Genomic DNA, 19,974 nt, shown 5'->3' with positions numbered 1-19,974 from the left:
CACTAAAGAGCCCAGCCTGGCACGGGGCAGTGCACGCCACACCAGCGGAACAGAAATCTTATTGTAGCAGATCTCCATCTAATGTATCACAGCTAACTTTTATTGGCTATATTTAATTTATAAATCTATATTCTAGTTATAAAGTTATAAAAGAACTATAAGCACAAAGACTAACCCATTTTTATGCTTATATATATTCAAGTAACATTATAAAAAGATAACCATATTGTGATTATGTAAGAGAATGTTCTCATTGTTAGGAAATGCACACTGAAGTATTTAGGAGTAAGGAGACATGATACCACCTACTTTTGTACGTTTCAGGAAAAATAGCAAGCATATATATACATACCGATACATACTCATGTGCAGAAAGAGAGAGAATGTGTGTGATAAAATAAATAGGGAAAAATATAAACAACTGGTGAATCTGGTTAAAGGGTATGTGGTAGCCAAAGAATTACAACAGCTCATAACTAGAAGGCTCTGTTCCTCCCTTTAAAGATACAGATCCAGAACTCCCCCAGGAGTATCATTAAACCAGTGACTCATCTGGGGGAAGGGCCTGAAATCAGAATCCCGCGCAGGGCTGTGTCAGAACGCTCACCAGTACCCTTTCTGCTGTCTGGGAATCACTGCCGCAAAGAGCCACTTTCATGGATGGAAATGCACGGTATGCCGCTCCGGTGTTTTAGGATAGGAGGGTAAAAATCACCTATGCAGTGATCAAATAAGGCTACCAATTATCAGAAATGATCATAGAATGAAATACTTAATAAACACTAAAGAAGAGTTGCAAGGAAAAGAATCCAAAGGCTCTGTTATACAGAGCACTATTTTTAAACCTAGCTTTTCTGAAGTGCAACTTTACAAAACCAGGAGTCTCTGAAACAGAGAAACAGATAAATACAACAAAACAACTGCACTTTGCTTCTGGGCTTTTCTGATGAAATTCTCCCATAGTTTCACCGAGCCGTCTTCTGGCCGGGCACGCACACCTGCTAGAAGGCAAGAGTTCGGTGCTCTTTCCCTCACTGCAGGCAAACCACCAGATCAACACCAAGACTCCAAGGGGACTGGACAGGAATGACGTCATGATATTGTTCCCTTCCAGGGGCACTAGAGGACTTGGCACCCTGACGGTAAGCAAACATGACTACTCCATTACAGTTCCTCTCTATTCTGACCCTATATTGTTTCTGAGTTTTAGAGTCAGTGTTCAAGAAAATGGTCACTTCTCTTTGGTGAAATTTATTTAGCTCCCTCTTGTTCTCTAAAGCTTGCCCCTTTACTGCACCAGGCCCCAGTCCAGGCTGCCCAGCAGACACTGCTGACTGAGAAGACACCCATCTATTCCGGCATGTCTCAACACCCTGGCTCATTTTATTGTCACAAGGAAGTCAGATCGTCCCACTACATAAAGTGGAGAAGCCAGGAGTAAATTGATCCCACAAAGGAGATAGAAACCAATGCATGTTTTTCAAACTGCAGGTCCCAATTCATTAGTGGGTCCTAAAATCAATTTAATGAGTCATAGCCCAACTTTTATTTGAGTAAAATAGAATACAAAGACTAGAAGAGGCATATCAAACTGTACTGTACAAGACAAGGCTAAGTATTGTCTCCTGAAACTTTTGGATCGTTCTGTCAGTATATGAGTACAAAGGTCACAACATAAAATGCTTTTTTACTATGTGCCATGGTCAAAAATGTTTGAAAGCCACGATATTAGATGCTGAGAGGAAAAGAGAGAGAAAAGAAGAGAAAAATCGAGAGCAGCTGAGCTGATCTCGTGACAGATTGATTTACTTTATTGGTGCAGAGGCTGACTTAAAGTCATCACCACGATCTTTGAGGAAAGAAATCAGTCTGAGAAGACAGTATGTGAGTACAACTGATCATTATGTTATAATTAATCTGATCCCGTTTTTCCCCTCTTTTTAAGGCAAAATAGACCAGAACCTAGATACACAAACATATTCCACAGCCGGATGTCAGTCCCCATAATAATAAAAGCTTGCGTTCTTATAAATTCTTTACTTGGAAGGATTATGGTAATTAATGCTTCATCAATCAGTCAACTTTCAATGATCGTCACTAAACAAGGAGTTAGCTAGTGAATTTCTAGGAGCAGATGCAAATGCAACACCTGCACAAGCTGCCATCTTCTCCTACTGCTGTCGCTACATCACGCATACCAGCCTTACCCAACTTTTTATCATCTGCATATTAATTCATTAGATTGAAAGTACTATCACTTCCACCAAAACCCTCAAAAAGTTTCAATTTAAAATTATTTTAATCCAAGTGAGGAAGTCAGCAGATATATAAACACCTTAGAAGATACAAGAACAAAATGACCAAAACCAAAACATTCTGTAAACACTGCAATAAAATGATGTATCATGTTAAAGGCAGGCCAAGGTGGTGTTTTATACACCAGCATAAAGTCCCCTGTCTTCTCATCTTGATCTATTTTTACTACTAAAACTACAGAGTTAGAAAAACATTGGAGACTTCCCAGCACCAGTATTACTGATCACTGAAAGAAGAGATTCCTTAAGCACAAGGAAGAATGGCGATCTCAAATTGTATTTTCATTAAGTACCTTCCAGGATTACCCCGACACTGATTAAATCAATGTCTCATGAGCCGTGGAGTGATTATTTTAAGTAAATTTATTCCTTCTAGGCCACCCAGATAAGTGACTATTGTGTTACTACAAAACCACCATTTTACTATTTATTTTAGCTCCACAGTGTACTATTGAGATATTTCTTTTATTCTCTGCTAGTAGACATAATGAAGTCTTAAGGCTATCAGGTATTATCGACTCAAGTCATAATGGGTACTGTTCTGTTCAAAATGCTAAAACAATAACATCCTCAAAAATGCCCAGTTCTCCAGGAGCAAATGAAAAGTAAAGAGAATCATTTAGGTCGCCTAGATGAGTTGGGAAACTGATCTCAAGTAGCAGAACATGTTTCTATTTGTAATAAGACACCCAAATCAGATTACATACACAAGACATTTTTAAAGTGTTGAGGAGAATGTTAACCTTCCCTAAAGTGTAAGAGCAATTTATAACAAAAGCTAAAGTAGAATTAATCTAGGGCACAGAAAGGTGAGTCAGGCTGAACCAGACCAAATAATCCTAAGAAATCAACTGAAAGACAATGAACTTAATGTTCAACTGTGTCTATAAATTGTATGACTTTTCATATGCTTACATAATAATAGATTACTATTACATTAGGTAATAAAACATACAATGCCTAGTTTTTGAGCTCTGCATACTTGAGAGTGGTACACAGAAGCCGGCATCAAGAAAAGTCTCTCAAAAATGTTGCTTACGTGTTAACAGTGATTACAGACATTTTGGGCTTTTTTCTCCCACCTTTGTCAAATGTAAAAAATGATCCCGAGAAGCTGAAATCATGACAGAGGGATTCCAGAATCATGTCAGCCAATTCCTAAACCAACTGCAGTCATCAGAGTCAAAAGAAGAATATTTCAGGACGGGCGCGGTGGTTCACGCCTATAATCCTAGCACTCTGGGAGGCCGAGGCGGGAGGATCGCTCAAGGTCAGGAGTTCGAGATCAGCCTGAGCAAGAACAAGACCCCGTCTCTACTAAAAAATAGAAAGAAATTATCTGGACAACTAAAAATATATACAAAAAATTAGCCGGGCATGGTGGCGCATGCCTATAGTCCCAGCTACTCCTCGGGAGGCTGAGGCAGGAGGATCGCTTAAGCCCAGGAGTTTGAGGTTGCTGTGAGCTAGGCTGACACCATAGCACTCTAGCCAGGGCAACAGAGTGAAACTCTGTCTCAAAAAAAAAAAAAAAAAAAAAAGAAGAAGAAGAATATTCCAGAATAACAACTACTCTGTGATCGTCCTTGGTGTTACATGTGTACTTATTATCATTTTGCAAAAACACCAATGGGTTGTGTTCAACACAGGAGGAAAGTAAGAATTCTTCTTCCCCTTGTTGGTATTGTTTCTCTGACAACAGCTCCCTCAAACTGTGGGCTCTGAAGGAGGCCTCGCACCTGCACCACCCAGGATACCATCTCCTCCCCATACACCTCACCCCTGCAAAAGCCTGTGCACAGATACATTCATAAGCTCCATGAAGGCAGGGAGTGTGCCTTCCTCATCTGTATATGGCCCGTGCACAAAAGGCTCGATCATCCCTCACTGAGTTGGAAACTAGGCAGGCCTCCAACCTGAGCAGTGATCCTGAAGCTGGACTTGAGGAGTGAACCTGAGAAGGTAGCAAGAGAAAGAAAAAAAAAAGAGAGGGAGAAGACAGTCTTATTCTCCACACTCCAGGACACAAAGGGCCACCCTGAGGTCACTACTTCTATTTTTCATTTATATAAGCAGTATTATTTTGTTTTACTGATCCTGACTAAACTTGAGCAGTGTAAAAACAGAGAAATTCAAAATACTACCTTATATAAAAACTTCTAAATAAACTATATTAATGTTCAACACAGTCTGTAAATAGCTATTCAAGTCAGTTACGTTGATTGCAATCTTAGAGGCACAAAGGAGTTTTTTCGTTATTTAGATAAAAAGCCTTCAGCCCGAGCTGCCTGTCCTTAGCTCCATGTCTGTGCAAGTGACACTTAACATCTCTGAACTCCCACTTCCTGAGTAAGGGACAATCACACCTCGCCATCAGGTAGTTGTATCTTCCCAACAATCAAAAGCTAAGTAAATGTGAATTATATGAGAGGTTGGAAAAACCCTTACTGGCCACCGCATCCAGTCACCAGCTGAATAATCATCCTGTGGTGGTCGAGGGCAGGAGGGCGACACAGGCACACAGACAGCGTGGAAGACTGGGAAGTCCTATCGGAGGCCAGCAGGAGCGAGGGCAGGGCAGCCCCAACCAGGAGTGGAAAGCTAAGGTGAGCACTCTGTATGCAACAGCCCACTGAATCCTCACAAATGCTTTGTAAGTAGGTGCCGTGGTTCTTTCATGTTACTAGTGAGAAAACTGAGGATTGGAAAAATAAAAGTCTAACACCTAGTAACAAGGCAGACCTTAGATTTTAAGGACATGCATGTTCCAGCCTGCCAATCCATTAAGAACTAAACTGGACAGTAGTGCGTCTTCGAGAATTTATAATGCATAAAAGCGTGACCTTAAATTATACTTTTGTTATTAACATTTTAATGCTTAGAAAAAGGACACTCGACCCTGTTCCCACATAAAACAGTAATTCTTACAATATTGTTCAGCAAGTAATTTTAACTTTGAACAAGAACATTTAAAAACAAACATAATTTGGGATGTTCCACTTTAACATACTGGAATAATCTTTCAGTGCTGATGTTCTCTCTCCGTTTGCCCGTCCCCTTCCACAGTAGTGAACTTTTCCCCCCAATATTTGCTCTCTCAGCTATGCAAACAGAATTTTCATGACTGTTTCTATTATGACACATACAGCACATTTCCAACCATATGAATGGCCTTGGGTGATTTTTCCCCATCTCTAGTTCTCTACTGGTCAATTAGTCTATCAGCAAGCACACATTTATGTCAACGTCTACGGACACAATAAGGAACATCTTCACTCTAGATCACTGAGAGTAAGCTGTGGGGGCAAGGATGACCTACGGGTAATCATTTAAGCTCTAGCATCCAAAGTTAAATACTAGTTCAATAGCACCATCCACACTTGAGCCCAGGAGTTCGAGGCCAGCCTAGGCAACACAGGGAGACCCCCATCTCAGAAAACAAAAAAACCAAGTATCCAAAGTTTAATGCCAGTTAAAATACATGTTCTGGAGTACTTGAAAATAAAAATGAGCACACCAAGCTGTTATCTCCAAGGAAAACCACCAAAATTAATAGCAAATGCTCACAGAAGCACGTGATTTTATTATGGGGTCAGAGACAAGAAGCGTCGATGGAAAGCTCTGCAAACAGATTCCTGACTTACGTTTCTCGTCGTCAGCATGCACCAGAGACGCTGCCCTAGACAAGACATCCAATGGCGTCTCCATTCCTGGTTGGAGCCTAAAAGGAAAATAGAGGGGGAGAAAAAAGAATTTAAAGAGAGTTCAAAAGACTCTTTTGTAATTCTAGTAGCTAACAGAATGAATGATTCCCCAACCAAATGCAAAGCATTCTCCTAAGGACGAAATTCTTCCCATCTGAAGAAACAGAACGGACTTGCTTCAGGAATAGAGAAAAGGGTTAAATTCCATTCTGTCTACTATACTACACTTTGCCAGCTCCAGGAAGCGCTCGTGTCAGAACTAAAAGGAGGGATATTGTGAATATTCATGCCCATGTTATTTGGCGTTTATAAATGCTTATGTGTGGGCATAACATGCCTGCACAGACATACCCAGTAGAAAATAGTTTTCAGAACAAAGGCTGCTCTATGAACATAGCATTATTACCAGTCTGAGATTTTTGTTGTGGCGGTGGTTGTGGTTGTTCTTGGTTTACTAGTTTTAGCAGAAATTACTAAGATTGAACCCATTTTGCCCTTTTGGCTTAGCTAAGAAGTTATAGTCTCATCAGCAGTGGAGAGGAGCTCAGCGTGGCCATGTAGGTGTAGCTTAATGCATGCAATGTACTCAAGAAAAGCTGTGTGATAACTCCACTGGCAAGTTAAATGGTATTTTAAGTCCAGTAAGTATCCATATTTTAAAACACTGCATTTTGTAGTATACTATTCTGTTGCCACCACCTACCATCAATTTATCAGGGCCATATTTTTTAATAAGACTAGATTTTTAGTTTTAACTGTTTCATTAAATTACAGCATACCTATAAAAGCAAACACTGCAAAAAAAAAATTAATGTTGGAGGAAAACTCTAGAAAACCAGGCTGCTTTTGCCCATTTTCCCTTTTCTGGATTATTTAACACACACAAACAATTATTGGGAAAACATACATAAGCTATTAGCTCAACAACTGAGAAAAACACCTTAACCATACCACTGTAAAGACATTTGACATTTACTCAGCATTCTTCAACATTTATTGAGCACCTGCTATGTATGTGCCAGTCACAACACGTGGTAGACCAGCTTTTCTTTATAATAGTTATTCTTCAGAACTCCAAAGAAACATCATCCTTGATCTTGAAATATGACTTCATTCAGTAAACATGACATGTCTACTAAGTGCTAAAGGCAGGAAAAATGAACAAAGCCCAGGAGTTGCCTCAAGGAGTTTTCAATCTGTACAGCAGACACGTCTATGAGAAATCTAGTTTAAAGCAGTGTATTTCCAAAGCACTGGATGACCATATTTTGGAAAAGAAAAAAAATGTTCTCTATGGTAAGTAAGTTCAGGGAAGACTGGAGTAAGCCAAGCTAGGCAGCGTGTTCTCCGCGCAGGGTGCAGGCATTAGGGACAGCAGCTCGGTCTATGTGAAGTCCCTCGGACTCACTGCCTATTCTATTAACCTGAAACTTATCTTGGGAAACACTCAGGGGAATATTGGATTAAGGCACAATGTGCAAAGTATCAAAACAGGGCTATCAACAAAGTCCTATAGAAATAAAGATGAACTCTGAAAGGCTTTGTGAGAAAAACAGAACTTGAGCGGAGCCTTTAAAGAACGAATATAAAGCACTCCAGAAGGGAAGAACATAAGCAGAATCTATTTAACAACACGCTGCCCAAGTCGAAGAGCAACATGGGGATAGGATGTAAGAGACAAAGATGGAAACCTGGGGTCACATTGTGGAAGGACTAAGGGTTTTGGCGGGATTTGGGCTCAATTTCTTACACATTAAGGAACTGCTGAAATCTCCATCCGAGCGGAGAAATAACTTGGTCACCTGCGTTACTTGGGTAGCGCTGCGTGGAATGGACTACAGCCTGGGAAGCTAAAGGCAGGTGGCCGAGGGGACGCCAGAGCTACAGGGAGGCATGCAGAAGGCTGTGAGGGGCATTAGCCTGGGGGCAGAGACAGAACTGGCAAGGCCTGGCAGGTCCCAAGAGGTGAGGGGAGAGTCAAGGAAGACTCTGAGTGACGTGGAAGGCAATGACCTCCTAAGCCAAATGGAGTAAATTTACTCTTCTCCAGAGAGAAGAGATGATGAGTAAAATCAGAGATATAAGGGAGAAAAACTAATGGCATTCGCATTCCTAAATCTTTGTAAGACCGAAAAGATCATCTCCTGAAAGAAAGGATTGGTGAACTTGTTCAAAAGTGGAGAAAACAAAGAAAGGTTTGGGATTGTTGAACTCCCAAGAACTGGGTAATATTCTCTGCACCCAAGCCAGTTTCCTATTCAGGTAAGATCTGGGTTTAATGTCTTGTGATTTTTGAATAGTAATTGCTGATAAGCATTTTACTGCCCAATACCGTATTTAGATTCAATCCCTTAAATTAATTTCCCCATTAATTTAAAGGACAATGCTTTCAAAATTCTAAACCCAAATCCACATGTTAACATATGCCTTAAGTAATGCAAATTATGCATAAAAACAAAATATTAAAGCATAAAAGCATCAAATGACATAAAAGAAGTAGACCCAGAATTCCAGTATAACAGCAGATTAGATATTTAAGTTTATCCTCATACCATGAAATCTAAAACCCCCAAGCAACTTACATTCAAAGTAGGTAGACAAGAGACTGGGTGTTTAGGGTTCATCTACAAGGCACCTGCCGTCTGCTGCAAGTTTACTAATGAAACCAACCGATTTTTATTACACAATTATTCTGAGTTCAGCAAAGCACCCAAGAGAGGTGGAAGAGAAATAGAAGATAGGATCCCTGCTTTCAAGGAGTATGATCTTGTTCATGAAATTAAAGTACATGGGATAGGATAACAATAGGCAAAATTAAAAAGAGGTTAATAAAAGACTAAGTATTATTTAAAACTAAAATGTGCATTGTGTGATAAAAGAAAGATCAACATCAGCTAACCTTGGCACATCTGTTTTTCATTTGTTGGGGGCGGGTAGTTTCAAAAAACCACTTCAAAAGTTTCCTTCCCCAGTCTCCCTCCCCCAGGTAGTCACTCCCCTCTCTGACCTCCCTTACTTTCCTGGATCACACTGTTAGTCTGTATATTTCCTGGGTGCAAGGGCTCTGTCTTATCCCGTACAGTCACGCTGGGTCAACAGTCTCAGGAAACGCACAGAGGCAGAAATGAGCACCTGGGACAGGCAGGCTGAGATCAGCCCGGTTAGAATTGGGAATCCACTTAGGAAGCAGCAGAAGCTAAGTTCAGGTGAGCATGATGTGGTGGCCTTAGGAAAGAGCTGACAGCTGGCCTTTAGGTTTACACTTAATGTCACAGGCAACAGAAAGTTGTCATCCTAGTCCCTGAGCTGACAAGGGATGTGATGTCAAGGCTTCTTTAGTTTAGAAGTTCTAGGTAGGGTGGTTTGACTGGAGCGGGTGACACGAGGAGTTACTGGAGGAGGATTAGTTAAGAGACAGCTGTAGGAAACAGGTGTTACATAAGGACAATACAGGTAGGAGATAAGGGTGAGGGACCAGGCATTACCTAACCACAAAAGAACAAAGCAAATAAAGTTTGAAGATAGTAGTCATTAAAAAAAAAAAGTCTTTTGAATTTTACATCTCATACAATATCCACAGTCCAACAAACCCAATAAAACATATTAATAATGTGGGGAGGGGGTACCATGGCTACAGTATTTGATGGAGGGTCACACTACATTAACAAGCAAATCAGGCCAGGTACAGTGTCTCACGCCTGTAATCCTAGCACTCTGGGAAGCTGAGGCGGGAAAATTGCTTGAGCTCAGGAGTTCGAGACCAGCCTGAGCAAGAGCAATACCCCGTCTCTACTAAAAATAGAAAAATTAACACAGCACCATAGTCCCAACTACTTGGGAGGCTGAGGCAGGAGGATCACTTGAGCCCAGGAGTTTGAGGTTGCAGAAAGCTATGAGTCATGACGCCACTGATTCTATCCGGGGTGACAGAGCAAGACTCTGTCTTACAGGAAAAAAAAAACAAAACAAAAAGCAGGCAAGTCAGCATTATGGTCGTTTAAGAGGGTGATCTTTGGACACCCACCTGTCTGAGTTAGAATCTGGCTCAACCACTTCTGATCTATGTGACCCTGGGAAGTGACTTTACTCGTGTGTGTGTGTTTCCTCATGTGGAAAATGGGGATATTAATATTACCTCCCTCAGAAGGTGTTCTGAGGAATGAATGGGCTTTACAGGTATAAGGTAATTATTTATCAAAACTGTACCACCTCTGTGGAGATCAGTATGAAGATTTCTCAAAGAACTAAAAGTAGATCTACCATTTGATCCTGCAATCCCTCTACTGGGTATCTACCCAGAGGAAAAGAAATCATTATGTCAAAAAAATATCTGGGCCAGGCACGGTGGCTCACACCTGTAATCCTAGCACTTTGGGACCAGCCTGAGCAAGAGTGAGAACACATCTCTACAAAAAATTGAAACAATTAGCCACACGTGGTGTACAGGTGCACACCTGTAGTCCTAGCCACTTGGGAGGCTGAGGCAGGAGGACTGCCTCAGCCCAGGAGTTTGAGGTTGCTGTGAGCTACCATCGTGCTGTTGCAGTCTAGCCAGGGCCACAGAGCCTACACTTTGTTTCAAAAAAAAAAAAAGAAGAACATAGTAATAACTCAAAATATAATCACTTGAAATGCTGACACCTGAAACAACAACATCATTAAAGTGAGAGGACCATGGCTCTAGAAAAAGACATAAAGTGCATTTTTAGGGTGTTCCACCACATGCAAACCCACTTCTGGTCTATCCATTCACCTTTCCCATCGCTGTCAAATACGAACATAACCCATCACGAACAGACATATATTTTGTTGTGGGTTTTTTCCCCAGGCAATGGTCATATGTTTTCTCTGCCACCCTACATTCCTTTCCTCAGACTCCCTTATCCCCAAATAATATGATCTTTCAAACAGCTTAAGCTTGAGAATTTGGGAAGAATAGGTATCAATTCTAAAGCGACTAAAATTCAGGGGCATTCAGTGCTAACGATAAGCTCAGCTATCAATTTGAAGCCATTTTTGGCCTCCCACAAAGAACTGTCCCTTTTTGATCAACAGGGGAGAAGGGCACCTATCTTGGGAACAGAAGTATGGGATGTGTTAGATTATATTGTTTTTCAAGCAAGGGAATGGAATTCCAAGATGTATGGAAGTTTTCCAAGGAGACTTCCAAGATGAAAGCAAGAGCACCAGGCATGATCATTCCAAGGCTCTCCAGTGACAGTGGCTAGGACAGCGTGATTTAGGAAATAGTATGAAAACGTGGAGCAACTATCTTGGTTACAGGTAGAGGTCAGGGTGGGAGGAATCACATTCAAGCTGCCTGATGTTCCTGCCAAACACATGTAACTTGGCCAAAAGTCAGAAACAGGAAGACATCACTATCCTGAAACACCTGATGGCATCTCCAAGTTCCAGATGCACACTATTAACTATCCCTAATTCTGGCTGGCTCTATTCTGTCAGGAGCGCAAATTCCATCCCCCGACCAGGACTACTCCCTGGGCTAACCAGCTAGGCCTCAGCTAACAATGCACAATGGTAGGACAAACCTACAAGTCTGAGCTACCTCACCACGGCATGCAGTGGACAGCTTTTTTAGCCATCAAGAATTTAGAGCCATTCATTGGTATCTCCTATTTCTACCAAACACTATACTTGGACATTCCAGAAAAGGAAAAGTAAACTCCCTGTCCTTGAGCAACTTATACCCAATGTGGATCACACTATGGATGATCTGGCTAGCTGGCAGTCTCAGCAAGAAGAAAAACTGAAAATAAATAAATAAATAAATAATAAAATTAAAAAAAGAAAGGAGGAAAACTGAAATGAAAAATCAGACCAAACCATCACCAGATTCTGGTGGTCAACATGCAAATACAATTTCATAGCTTTAACGTCCTCCTCAGCTGTTTCCTCCCCACAGTACGTCCAACTGATGCCACAGCTTCATGCAGCACAAATTCATCCTGTCAGCATCCAACATTCAAACCACCCCTCTTTGCTCTTCTTGCTAAGAATATCTCTCATTTGTGTAATGCTTTTTTTCTTCTCACACTTTACCATCTGTTAAGTCAACAGAGCCAGGACTTCAGCAACAGAAAAGCTACGTTTGAGCCCTACTTTAAATCCTTCATTCACTCAATCAACACTTAATCATTGAAAGCCTATTTTATTCTAGGCCTTGCTCTAGATGTCTAACACTAATTATGTGGACCATTCATTTTGAGACAGGGTCTCACTCCATTGCCCAGGCTGGAGTACAGTGGCGTCATCATAGCTCACTGCAACCCTGAACTCCTGGGCTCAAGCCGTCCTTCTGCCTCAGCCTCCTGAGTAGCTGGGACTACAGGCAAATGCTGCTGTGCTCAGCTAATTTTTTATTTTGTTTTTCGTAGAGATGGGGGCTCACCATGTTGCTCAGGTTGGTCTCAAATTCGTGGCTTCAAGCAATCCTCCCACCCCGGCCTCCAAAAGTGCTAGGATTACAGGAGTGAGCCAACACGCCTAGCCTGGGTCAGTCATTTAACCTCCCTAGGCCCTAGTTTCCTCACTTAAAAGAACATGGTAAAAACATTGCCCAATTTTCTATGATCACAAGCTTGTCATGTGCATTAAATGACATAATGTAACTAAAAATGCCTTATAAACTAAAGAAACAGATTTTATCATTCTACCACTACCACCATCTTACAACTGTATAGCAATACTTTTTCAAAACATATTCACATAAATGACCTCACAGGCAGGATTCTCACAACCAAACTGTGAGTTAGGCTACATGACCAAATATGACAATTATTATTACTATTCTATAGATGAAAAACTGAGGCACCAAGAATATAAGTAACTTCCTAAAGAAGCTAAGACTACAATATCCAAGTCTCCTGATTCACCATCCAATGCTTTACTATCCTTAAGTTGATCATCTTAAAGAGTTTTTGGAGAAAAGCATGACTATTTATTACTAGCTTAAGCTACCTAACAAAACAAACCTTCCATCAGCAACCAAGGCTTCTAGCCTTTGCTTTTTCCCCTATACCTTGACATACACATCAGGCAGTAACAGTTTCCACAGTGGGCAAAGGCAATAAGCCCTCTCTTCTCAGTAACATGAACACCAAGCCATAGTTGACTTTCTTTTAATAGAGGTAGGCATGTAGTCACATTGATGGTAGTCAAGGCAGGTAACATGACTGTCACACCACATCAGTTGACACTGCGGATGAACAACACCACTAGCAACAGCCCACAGAGCCATAGGATTCCTGGGGCCACAGCGACAGAGAAATCAAGCCAAAGCCCTCAGGACTTCCGGCTCCAAGAATAGGTTCAGTATCAGAACAGGATGATGTCTACTTAGTCATGCTCAAGAAAACTGGTGTTAAGTTCCAATGGCAAAATGCTCAAGTCCGGAGAATGATACTTTAAATTTTTCGCCTTGGTGCTTATACTTCTCACCACCTTAAACTGTATGCTGCCTTTCTAAATAGAAGCCTGCTCTTGCTCAAAATACGCTTTCAGGAGTCGTACTATCAAAGGAAGAGCACAAATAGATGGATCCTTTGCTATTCCAGCTGTCCTTATCTAGGCAGGTTCCAAGCATGAATAACTGGCCCATGATGCCATGATTTGAAGCACCGTATCAGATACAATGCCAAAAGGACTTGGTTAGCTTCGTATATCTAATTTCTTACTTCTACACATAATCATTCCTGCAAATTCATAAGAAGGCCAAATGTCTGAAATTTGAACAATATATCTGCATGTTTTATATCTATTTCCAGAGAGTGTATGTGTATATGCATATAAATATATGCATAAAATCCCTAATTAGGCTTCTTTCCGGTGCCTGCCAACCTCAAGCATAATCCCCAGAACAACAGCCAGTTCCACTGGCAGTTCTCTCATTGTCCTAGAAGTTGGTATGTTGGTACAGGTCTGTACCCCTTCCATAAGGGTTTAATGCCCCTCCCATGAAACCTCTGCAGGAGGCAGGTCTATAGGTTGGGCAATCTCTTATCCTCCAAAGTAAGGTGCATTAGAAAGCAGGCACAGCTAACTTTAGGTGCCTGCTATCAACTCAGCTCTGCCTACTGCCTGTGTCCACTTCTCATCACCCCAATAGTGAGACCTCAGTTAGCCTGGACTGAATACAGGGATACCACTTTGGGTAGAAACCCTGAACAAATGTTTAACTAACCACGTGATGTTTTCTGATGCTAAAGTGGCCCAAGGCTTGACTCTATGGACCTCCTCACTCTGAGGGAGGGCTGGGATGTGATATTTAGTCATCACAACTACCCCGGCCACCACAGTAGTGCCACCATACAGAGACTAAAACCCTCAGTTACTACAATACAGTTTGGTATCAGTGAAAACTATGCAAATGCATAGACTGTACTGAATGTGGCCATGTACCAGTTGAGGGCCATCTATACAGGCTGAGCTGCAAAACCAAACTTACATTACAGCACATTCTATGAGCCTGTGCAAGGCTGCCTGATGCTGGCGTAAAATACTGACTACTGGCTGAAGTTCGCCCATCTCCCTAAAGTGCTCCCTGGAAAGTGACGGCATGGTGGCCCACGCTGACACTGCCGTACGTGAAAGTGACTACATGGAGGCCCACGCTGACACTGTGGTATCTAAGGGGGGAAATAAAATTCACCTGGACTTTTTGAGCAGATGACCAATTCCCAGTATTTTTCAATGCTGTTGTCAGCGCCCCCCCCCCAAAAAAAATGAACTGTGCTTTTTTTTCTCATAGTTGGGCTATATGAATCTATCTCTTCATTTTCAAGACTTCAGATTTATACAGCACTGCATATGAAATAAGAGAAACTCTTTAGCTCTTCTCGTTTACTCTGGATATACTTGTTCTTGCATTTATTTTATTTGGATACTTAGGATTTCTTATTCACCATTGCTGAGGAGCCACATATTCTCAGGGACCTATTACTCCCGAGAATAAAAGACATGTTGCATCATAGTCCAAGTCAGCAAACTTCCTGTAATAAAGACCCCAAGTCTAACTCTCCACTGTTCCAAAATCTCAACTCTCCTCAGTCTATTAGAGCCTAGATAAACTCATCTAACTCACGACACAATGTAGCATTAGGTTGCACTCTAGTTATTTCCATCAGTAAATATGGCCAATTCTTGTTATTCACAGTAGTTGTGTTCTATAAAATCTCCCTGAACACTGAATTAGTGAAGACTAAACCACTGTTCCTAGGGGAAATACAGGGTTAGGTTCCTTTGAGCCTCTGGTCACATTTTTGTCAACTGTCAATACATAACCTTGTTTTATATGTGTTTCTGTTTAAAGACGCTTCACTTAATACCTATTGTTGATTCACTAACATTAAACCTACAGCCAACAGCACTGTAACTCATGGCTGGATGACACTCATCCAATACATGTATTTTCTCCATACTGCACATCCCAGCCTTCTTGGCTGAGGAACACTAGACAGCACTTCAGCACCACTTGGGGGCCATTTCAAATAGCAAACTGCCAACAAAAAGCACAAAAATATAAAAAAATGTGGTACTAAACAGACTGCAAAAAACACACTTCTTTACAGTGTTAAGAGCTGAAAAGGCGGAGTATTGCTTTTTTTGGCCCCCACTGGGCACATGTGCATTGAGAGACTCAAATTTTTGCCCACTCTGCACATATCCACAAATATCCAAGTAAGCACCACAGCATTGATTTGGGGGTTACAAATAAATTTTAGTGAGTAGGCAAATTCATAAATATGGAATCCAAGAATGAGGATCAACTACATCTGGTTATCAGACCTGAGGCATGAGACACATGAAGTACATTCTACAAGGTTTTCCTCCTTTGCAAAAGAGCTATTATACTGTATTCTAGGTAGAAAGAAGTTTTCTGGTTTCAGTGCCTCTTGCACTCCTTCTTTTCCTACCTTGTCTGCTTATATGATCAAGATTTGGCAATCTAGTTCTTAAGTTGTTGGAGTTTGGGGCTTTTATTTTCTTATTTTGGGGGGTTTGTTTGTTTGTTTTTCAAAATAGCATTCACTTTACTGTTTTACTAAACTCCCACATACAGACTTCATAAACTTTAGAGTCTCCCTGAAAGAATCACAAATGAGCCTCAGTTAACATACCCTGCAGAAACTTTTTCACACATAGAAAAACTTTCTCTTTCACCAGGTTCTCATGGCTGCAACAGCTCATCTAACACAAGCAATAAACAGACAACTCGGTATGTCAAAAAATCACCATGCAGTGTCATCATTTCATGTATTTGACTAAAATTGAACATTAAAATAATCCCATGTACTTGACTTTTACCTCCTGAACTTACAACTTTTAGCATTTTAAGTCATGTTCAAAGTTACAAAACAACTTTTATTATTGTTAATCTACTTATTATTTTATTAAGGCAAAAAGTTGCACAGCAAAACTATCCAAGAGAGATACCCAGAAGAGACACAAAGTAAAATCTTCCTTTGGATGTTTTGGCAACCACAAAAGAGAGGCTGGTAAGTAACAAGGCTGACTCCATAAGGACTTAAAAGGAATTTCCCATTACAGAACGTTGAAAAGTTAAAGTTTGTTTCATAATTCTCCTGTATGTTAAAATTTTAAGGTAAAATCATAGTTCTAAATCAGTTGAGGGAAGTAGCAAGGACTGTGTTTAGGAAGCTCTTTCAAATCTTCAAAGACTTTTATAAATAACATAATACAAAATACATTCAAAGCACATTATTCCCTGTAATCCTTAAAACTCTGTGATGTGCTGGAACAGATATTATCACCCTCTTACAGAGGAAAATAAAACACAAAGGTTAAGTATAAGTAACTTGTTCTGGTCACAAACCTAGTAGGTGACACAGATAGAACTCAAACTCAGGTCTCCAGAAATAATACACCAGAGCTGTTTTTACTACAACATTCACAGTTTTGGAATGTAGTCCATGGTTATTTATAGCAGAATTATCTTCTTAATTGTATTGTGCTTTGCTCAACATAAAAATTAGTTTGCATTCCCTTCCGAATGGAAAGCAAAGGCAGGCTGCCCAGAAGTGTGAAAAAACGGTGGCAAGGGAAATCAGGCTGGGATTAAAATTTTGCCAAAGTTAAACAACAAATTGAGGGGTTTACATCATTTCCACCGTGGGGGAGATGACTTTTCAGCCAGATGTAACAGGAAACACACAAGAAAAACACAAAACTGTTTTGAGCGTTAAGACAAGAAACTTCCGATAAAAGTATTTATAAACCCATTATTTAAATTTAGAGCATTGAGATTCAGAGATGATAAATAGCTTGTCCCAAGACCACACCACAAGGCCTGAATGCCAGGGACCCCAGAAGCTAAACTGCGCGCTCTACTCCCCTCGCAGTCACGTGCACACTCGGTAGATACAAGCAGGAGATGATAAACATCAAGTCAGTGGACTGAGAGACTGGGGCAAAGAGTTAAAGTTTGGTATGCTAACATGGTATGCAAAACTGGCCTTCAAATCCTAACAGGCAAATTAACATTTACTGGTTTGTCTTTGAAATGTTCAGAGGAAACAAATGCCAGCCTGCTTTTTAGTAAAGGTAGGCTTGAATTTAGAAGAAGATATTAAAACTCTACAGCTGGGAAAGTGCCTTTCAAATAGAGGGGGCAAGCAGCTGCTGACAGAACCTGGAAGAGCCGCCTCCACCCCCACGCCCCGCCCCCGCGCCGGGCCGCTGGTTCTTATTAACCACAGAGAAGCAAATACAAAGAGCAAACGTACAGCACCAATGATCAAAGTGAAACCGATTTTTTTAATCATCTAGCTTAACAGACGAACACAGGCCAGTAAGGCCCATAAACACTAATAGTCCCAGCAAGTTACTGTCATCATAACCTAAGACATTTAAATGTCTCAATGTGATGAATCAAAGGAGACTTTAAGCAAAACAAAAAAGAAAAAGCGCTCTGCTCCTCGGCTGGGCCTGCACGCAGCGCAGGAAGAGCGCGACTCTGTTTCGGGGAGGGGCAGGCAGCATACGCACAGGACGGCGTCCGTCCCCGAGGCCGCTCCACCCCGCAGTCCCGCACCACGGCCTCCCCTGCGGCGGCCCGGGACCGAGGGGTGCGGAGCGCCGGGCCCCCTCCCCGGCCCAGGACGCCCTCCACTCGGACCCCGCCAGGGCACGGACCGGCCCTCCCGGACCCAGACGCCTCCGTTCCCGCCGAGACCCTCACGAGCGCCCCGCTAGGACAAGCCCCCTCCTCCCTCCGCGGGGCGTCCTCGGTCCCGCTCCAGGTCAACCCACCCTAGCGTCCCTCGCAGCCCGGCCCTGCTCAGCCCGGGCACAGCCCCGCGGGCCGGGTCGCACCGCACTCACCGCCGGGCGGCTCTGGGCGCGGCCGCCTCGGGCCGGCCGGGCCCCGCAGGGGGTGGGGGGGCGGGACCCGGCGCGCGGGGCGCACTCGGGGACGCGCCGACGCACAGGCGCGCTCCCGCCCGCTCCCGCACCGGCTGCCCCCCCCAACACACGCAGACGCGGGCCGCGCGCTCGGCCGGCTGTGCGGCGAGCGCGGGAGCACGAGGAATCCCTGGAATGAGGTGCCGCCCACCCTCGCCCGGGCTCCGCCAGGCCGGCCGGGACACGCCCCCGACACGCCCCTCCCACCCCGCAGGTGGGGGCCCGGCCCAGGTGAGCCCGAGGGAGCGGGGGCGGGGCCTCGGCGGCCCGCAGAGGCCGTTTCCCCCCCCCGCCCGCCGCGCGCCGGCAGCCGCTCGCACCTACCCGGCCGGTGCCCGGCGCCCTGGCAGCCTCCGCGCGCGGGGGCTCGGTGCTCGCCGCGCCGCCCTCCGAGGGGCTCGGGCCGGGCAGGGCGCGTGGACACAGCACCGCACACGCCCCCGTTCTCCCGAGGCCCAGCCAGTGGGAACGCACCTCAGCATTCCGTGCGTGCCCAGGTGCCCGCCGCCGTGGGCCAGGCACCGTCTCCGCACGCACACGGCAGGTTCCGGCGCGCAGTGGACACGGCACACGTGACACCCACGTCCCCGGTCAAGCCATACTCCGTAGCCCCTGGCCCTGCTGCCCCTTCCCGCCTCGCAAGCGCGCGGAATTCGACCCAGCCCTACGGCACCCACGCTGCCCTCGGCTTCAGAGCCGGGGCCGTCCCGGCTCGCACCCAGCCCGCAGCCCGCGTGCGGGCGGACCACCCCCGGGCCCGGGCGGGCGCCCACGCACCGCCGCCTCCCGCCGCCCTCGTTGCGCGGGGCGCCAGCCTGGCCGCTGCCTCGCCCTCTCGGCACCGTCAGTCGCCCAGGCCGCCCTGCCCAGACAGGCCGGCGGCCGCCCGCACCTGGAGGCACGGTCGCACTCGCGTCGGCAGGGCGTGCTGGCGCCGCCGCGGTCACCACGGCCGCTGCAGTCGGGGGCCCTCGGCCGCGGCTCGCTCTGCTCCCATCACCGCCTTGCGCACGCCCCGCTCCACTTCCAGCACACGCACACTCAGCCCGGGCGCGGGCGCGGCGGCCGTTCCTCCCTCCCTCGCCCGGAGGAGGAAGTCCCAGCAGATCAAACGGCGTGGCGGGGAGGGCCGGAGCAGGGCGCGAGACGGAGGGCAGAGACCGCTGCGGCCGCTCGCACCGCGGCGTGCGCGGCGCTCGGCAAACTCCGGGAGCCCGGGACCCGGCCCGCTCCGAAACGCACCCGGGGCGAGGCCGGGAGGAGGAGGTGAAACGCTCCTAATTGGCGCAGGTTCTTGTTACAGCAGCGGCGCAGACATGTGACCACGAAAAGAAAAGGCCTGTCTTTAATTTTTTCCTGTCATTCTCCGGGGATTTGGTGGTAGGGGGTAAGGGGGAGGAGGCCCGCTACTCCCCGATCCCCGGCAACCCTTGCCCCATAGTTTTCTCATACTGCCACAATTAAGAAAACATTTGTTTAATATATCCAGCCGCTAACTTCATAAAGTAAATAGT

General features: G+C 44.3%; 1 protein-coding gene across 3 annotated transcripts in view; it reads right to left on the bottom strand.

Annotated features, from left to right (window-relative positions):
* The window catches only part of VGLL4 (vestigial like family member 4), a 155,408-nt gene extending 135,750 nt beyond the window's left edge, over positions 1-19,658 (bottom strand). The window contains exons 1-2 of one of the 3 annotated variants that reach the window (XM_045551464.1): positions 19,353-19,658; positions 5,960-6,036 (exon numbers count right to left, since the gene is read on the bottom strand). In XM_045551464.1, coding sequence (XP_045407420.1) covers positions 5,960-6,023 — 64 coding nt within the window. In that variant the 5' untranslated portion in view covers positions 6,024-6,036; positions 19,353-19,658. Of the gene's footprint in view, positions 1-5,959; positions 6,037-18,307; positions 18,501-19,352 lie in introns of those variants that run through there. The other 2 variants (XM_045551463.1, XM_045551465.1) reach the window with 2 other exon arrangements.
* Between the last annotated feature and the right edge of the window lie 316 nt (positions 19,659-19,974).

Source organism: Lemur catta, chromosome 5, assembly GCF_020740605.2.
Source record: "Lemur catta isolate mLemCat1 chromosome 5, mLemCat1.pri, whole genome shotgun sequence".
NCBI classification, from domain to species: Eukaryota; Metazoa; Chordata; class Mammalia; order Primates; family Lemuridae; genus Lemur; species Lemur catta.
This window is presented reverse-complemented; position numbering and strand designations above follow the sequence as displayed.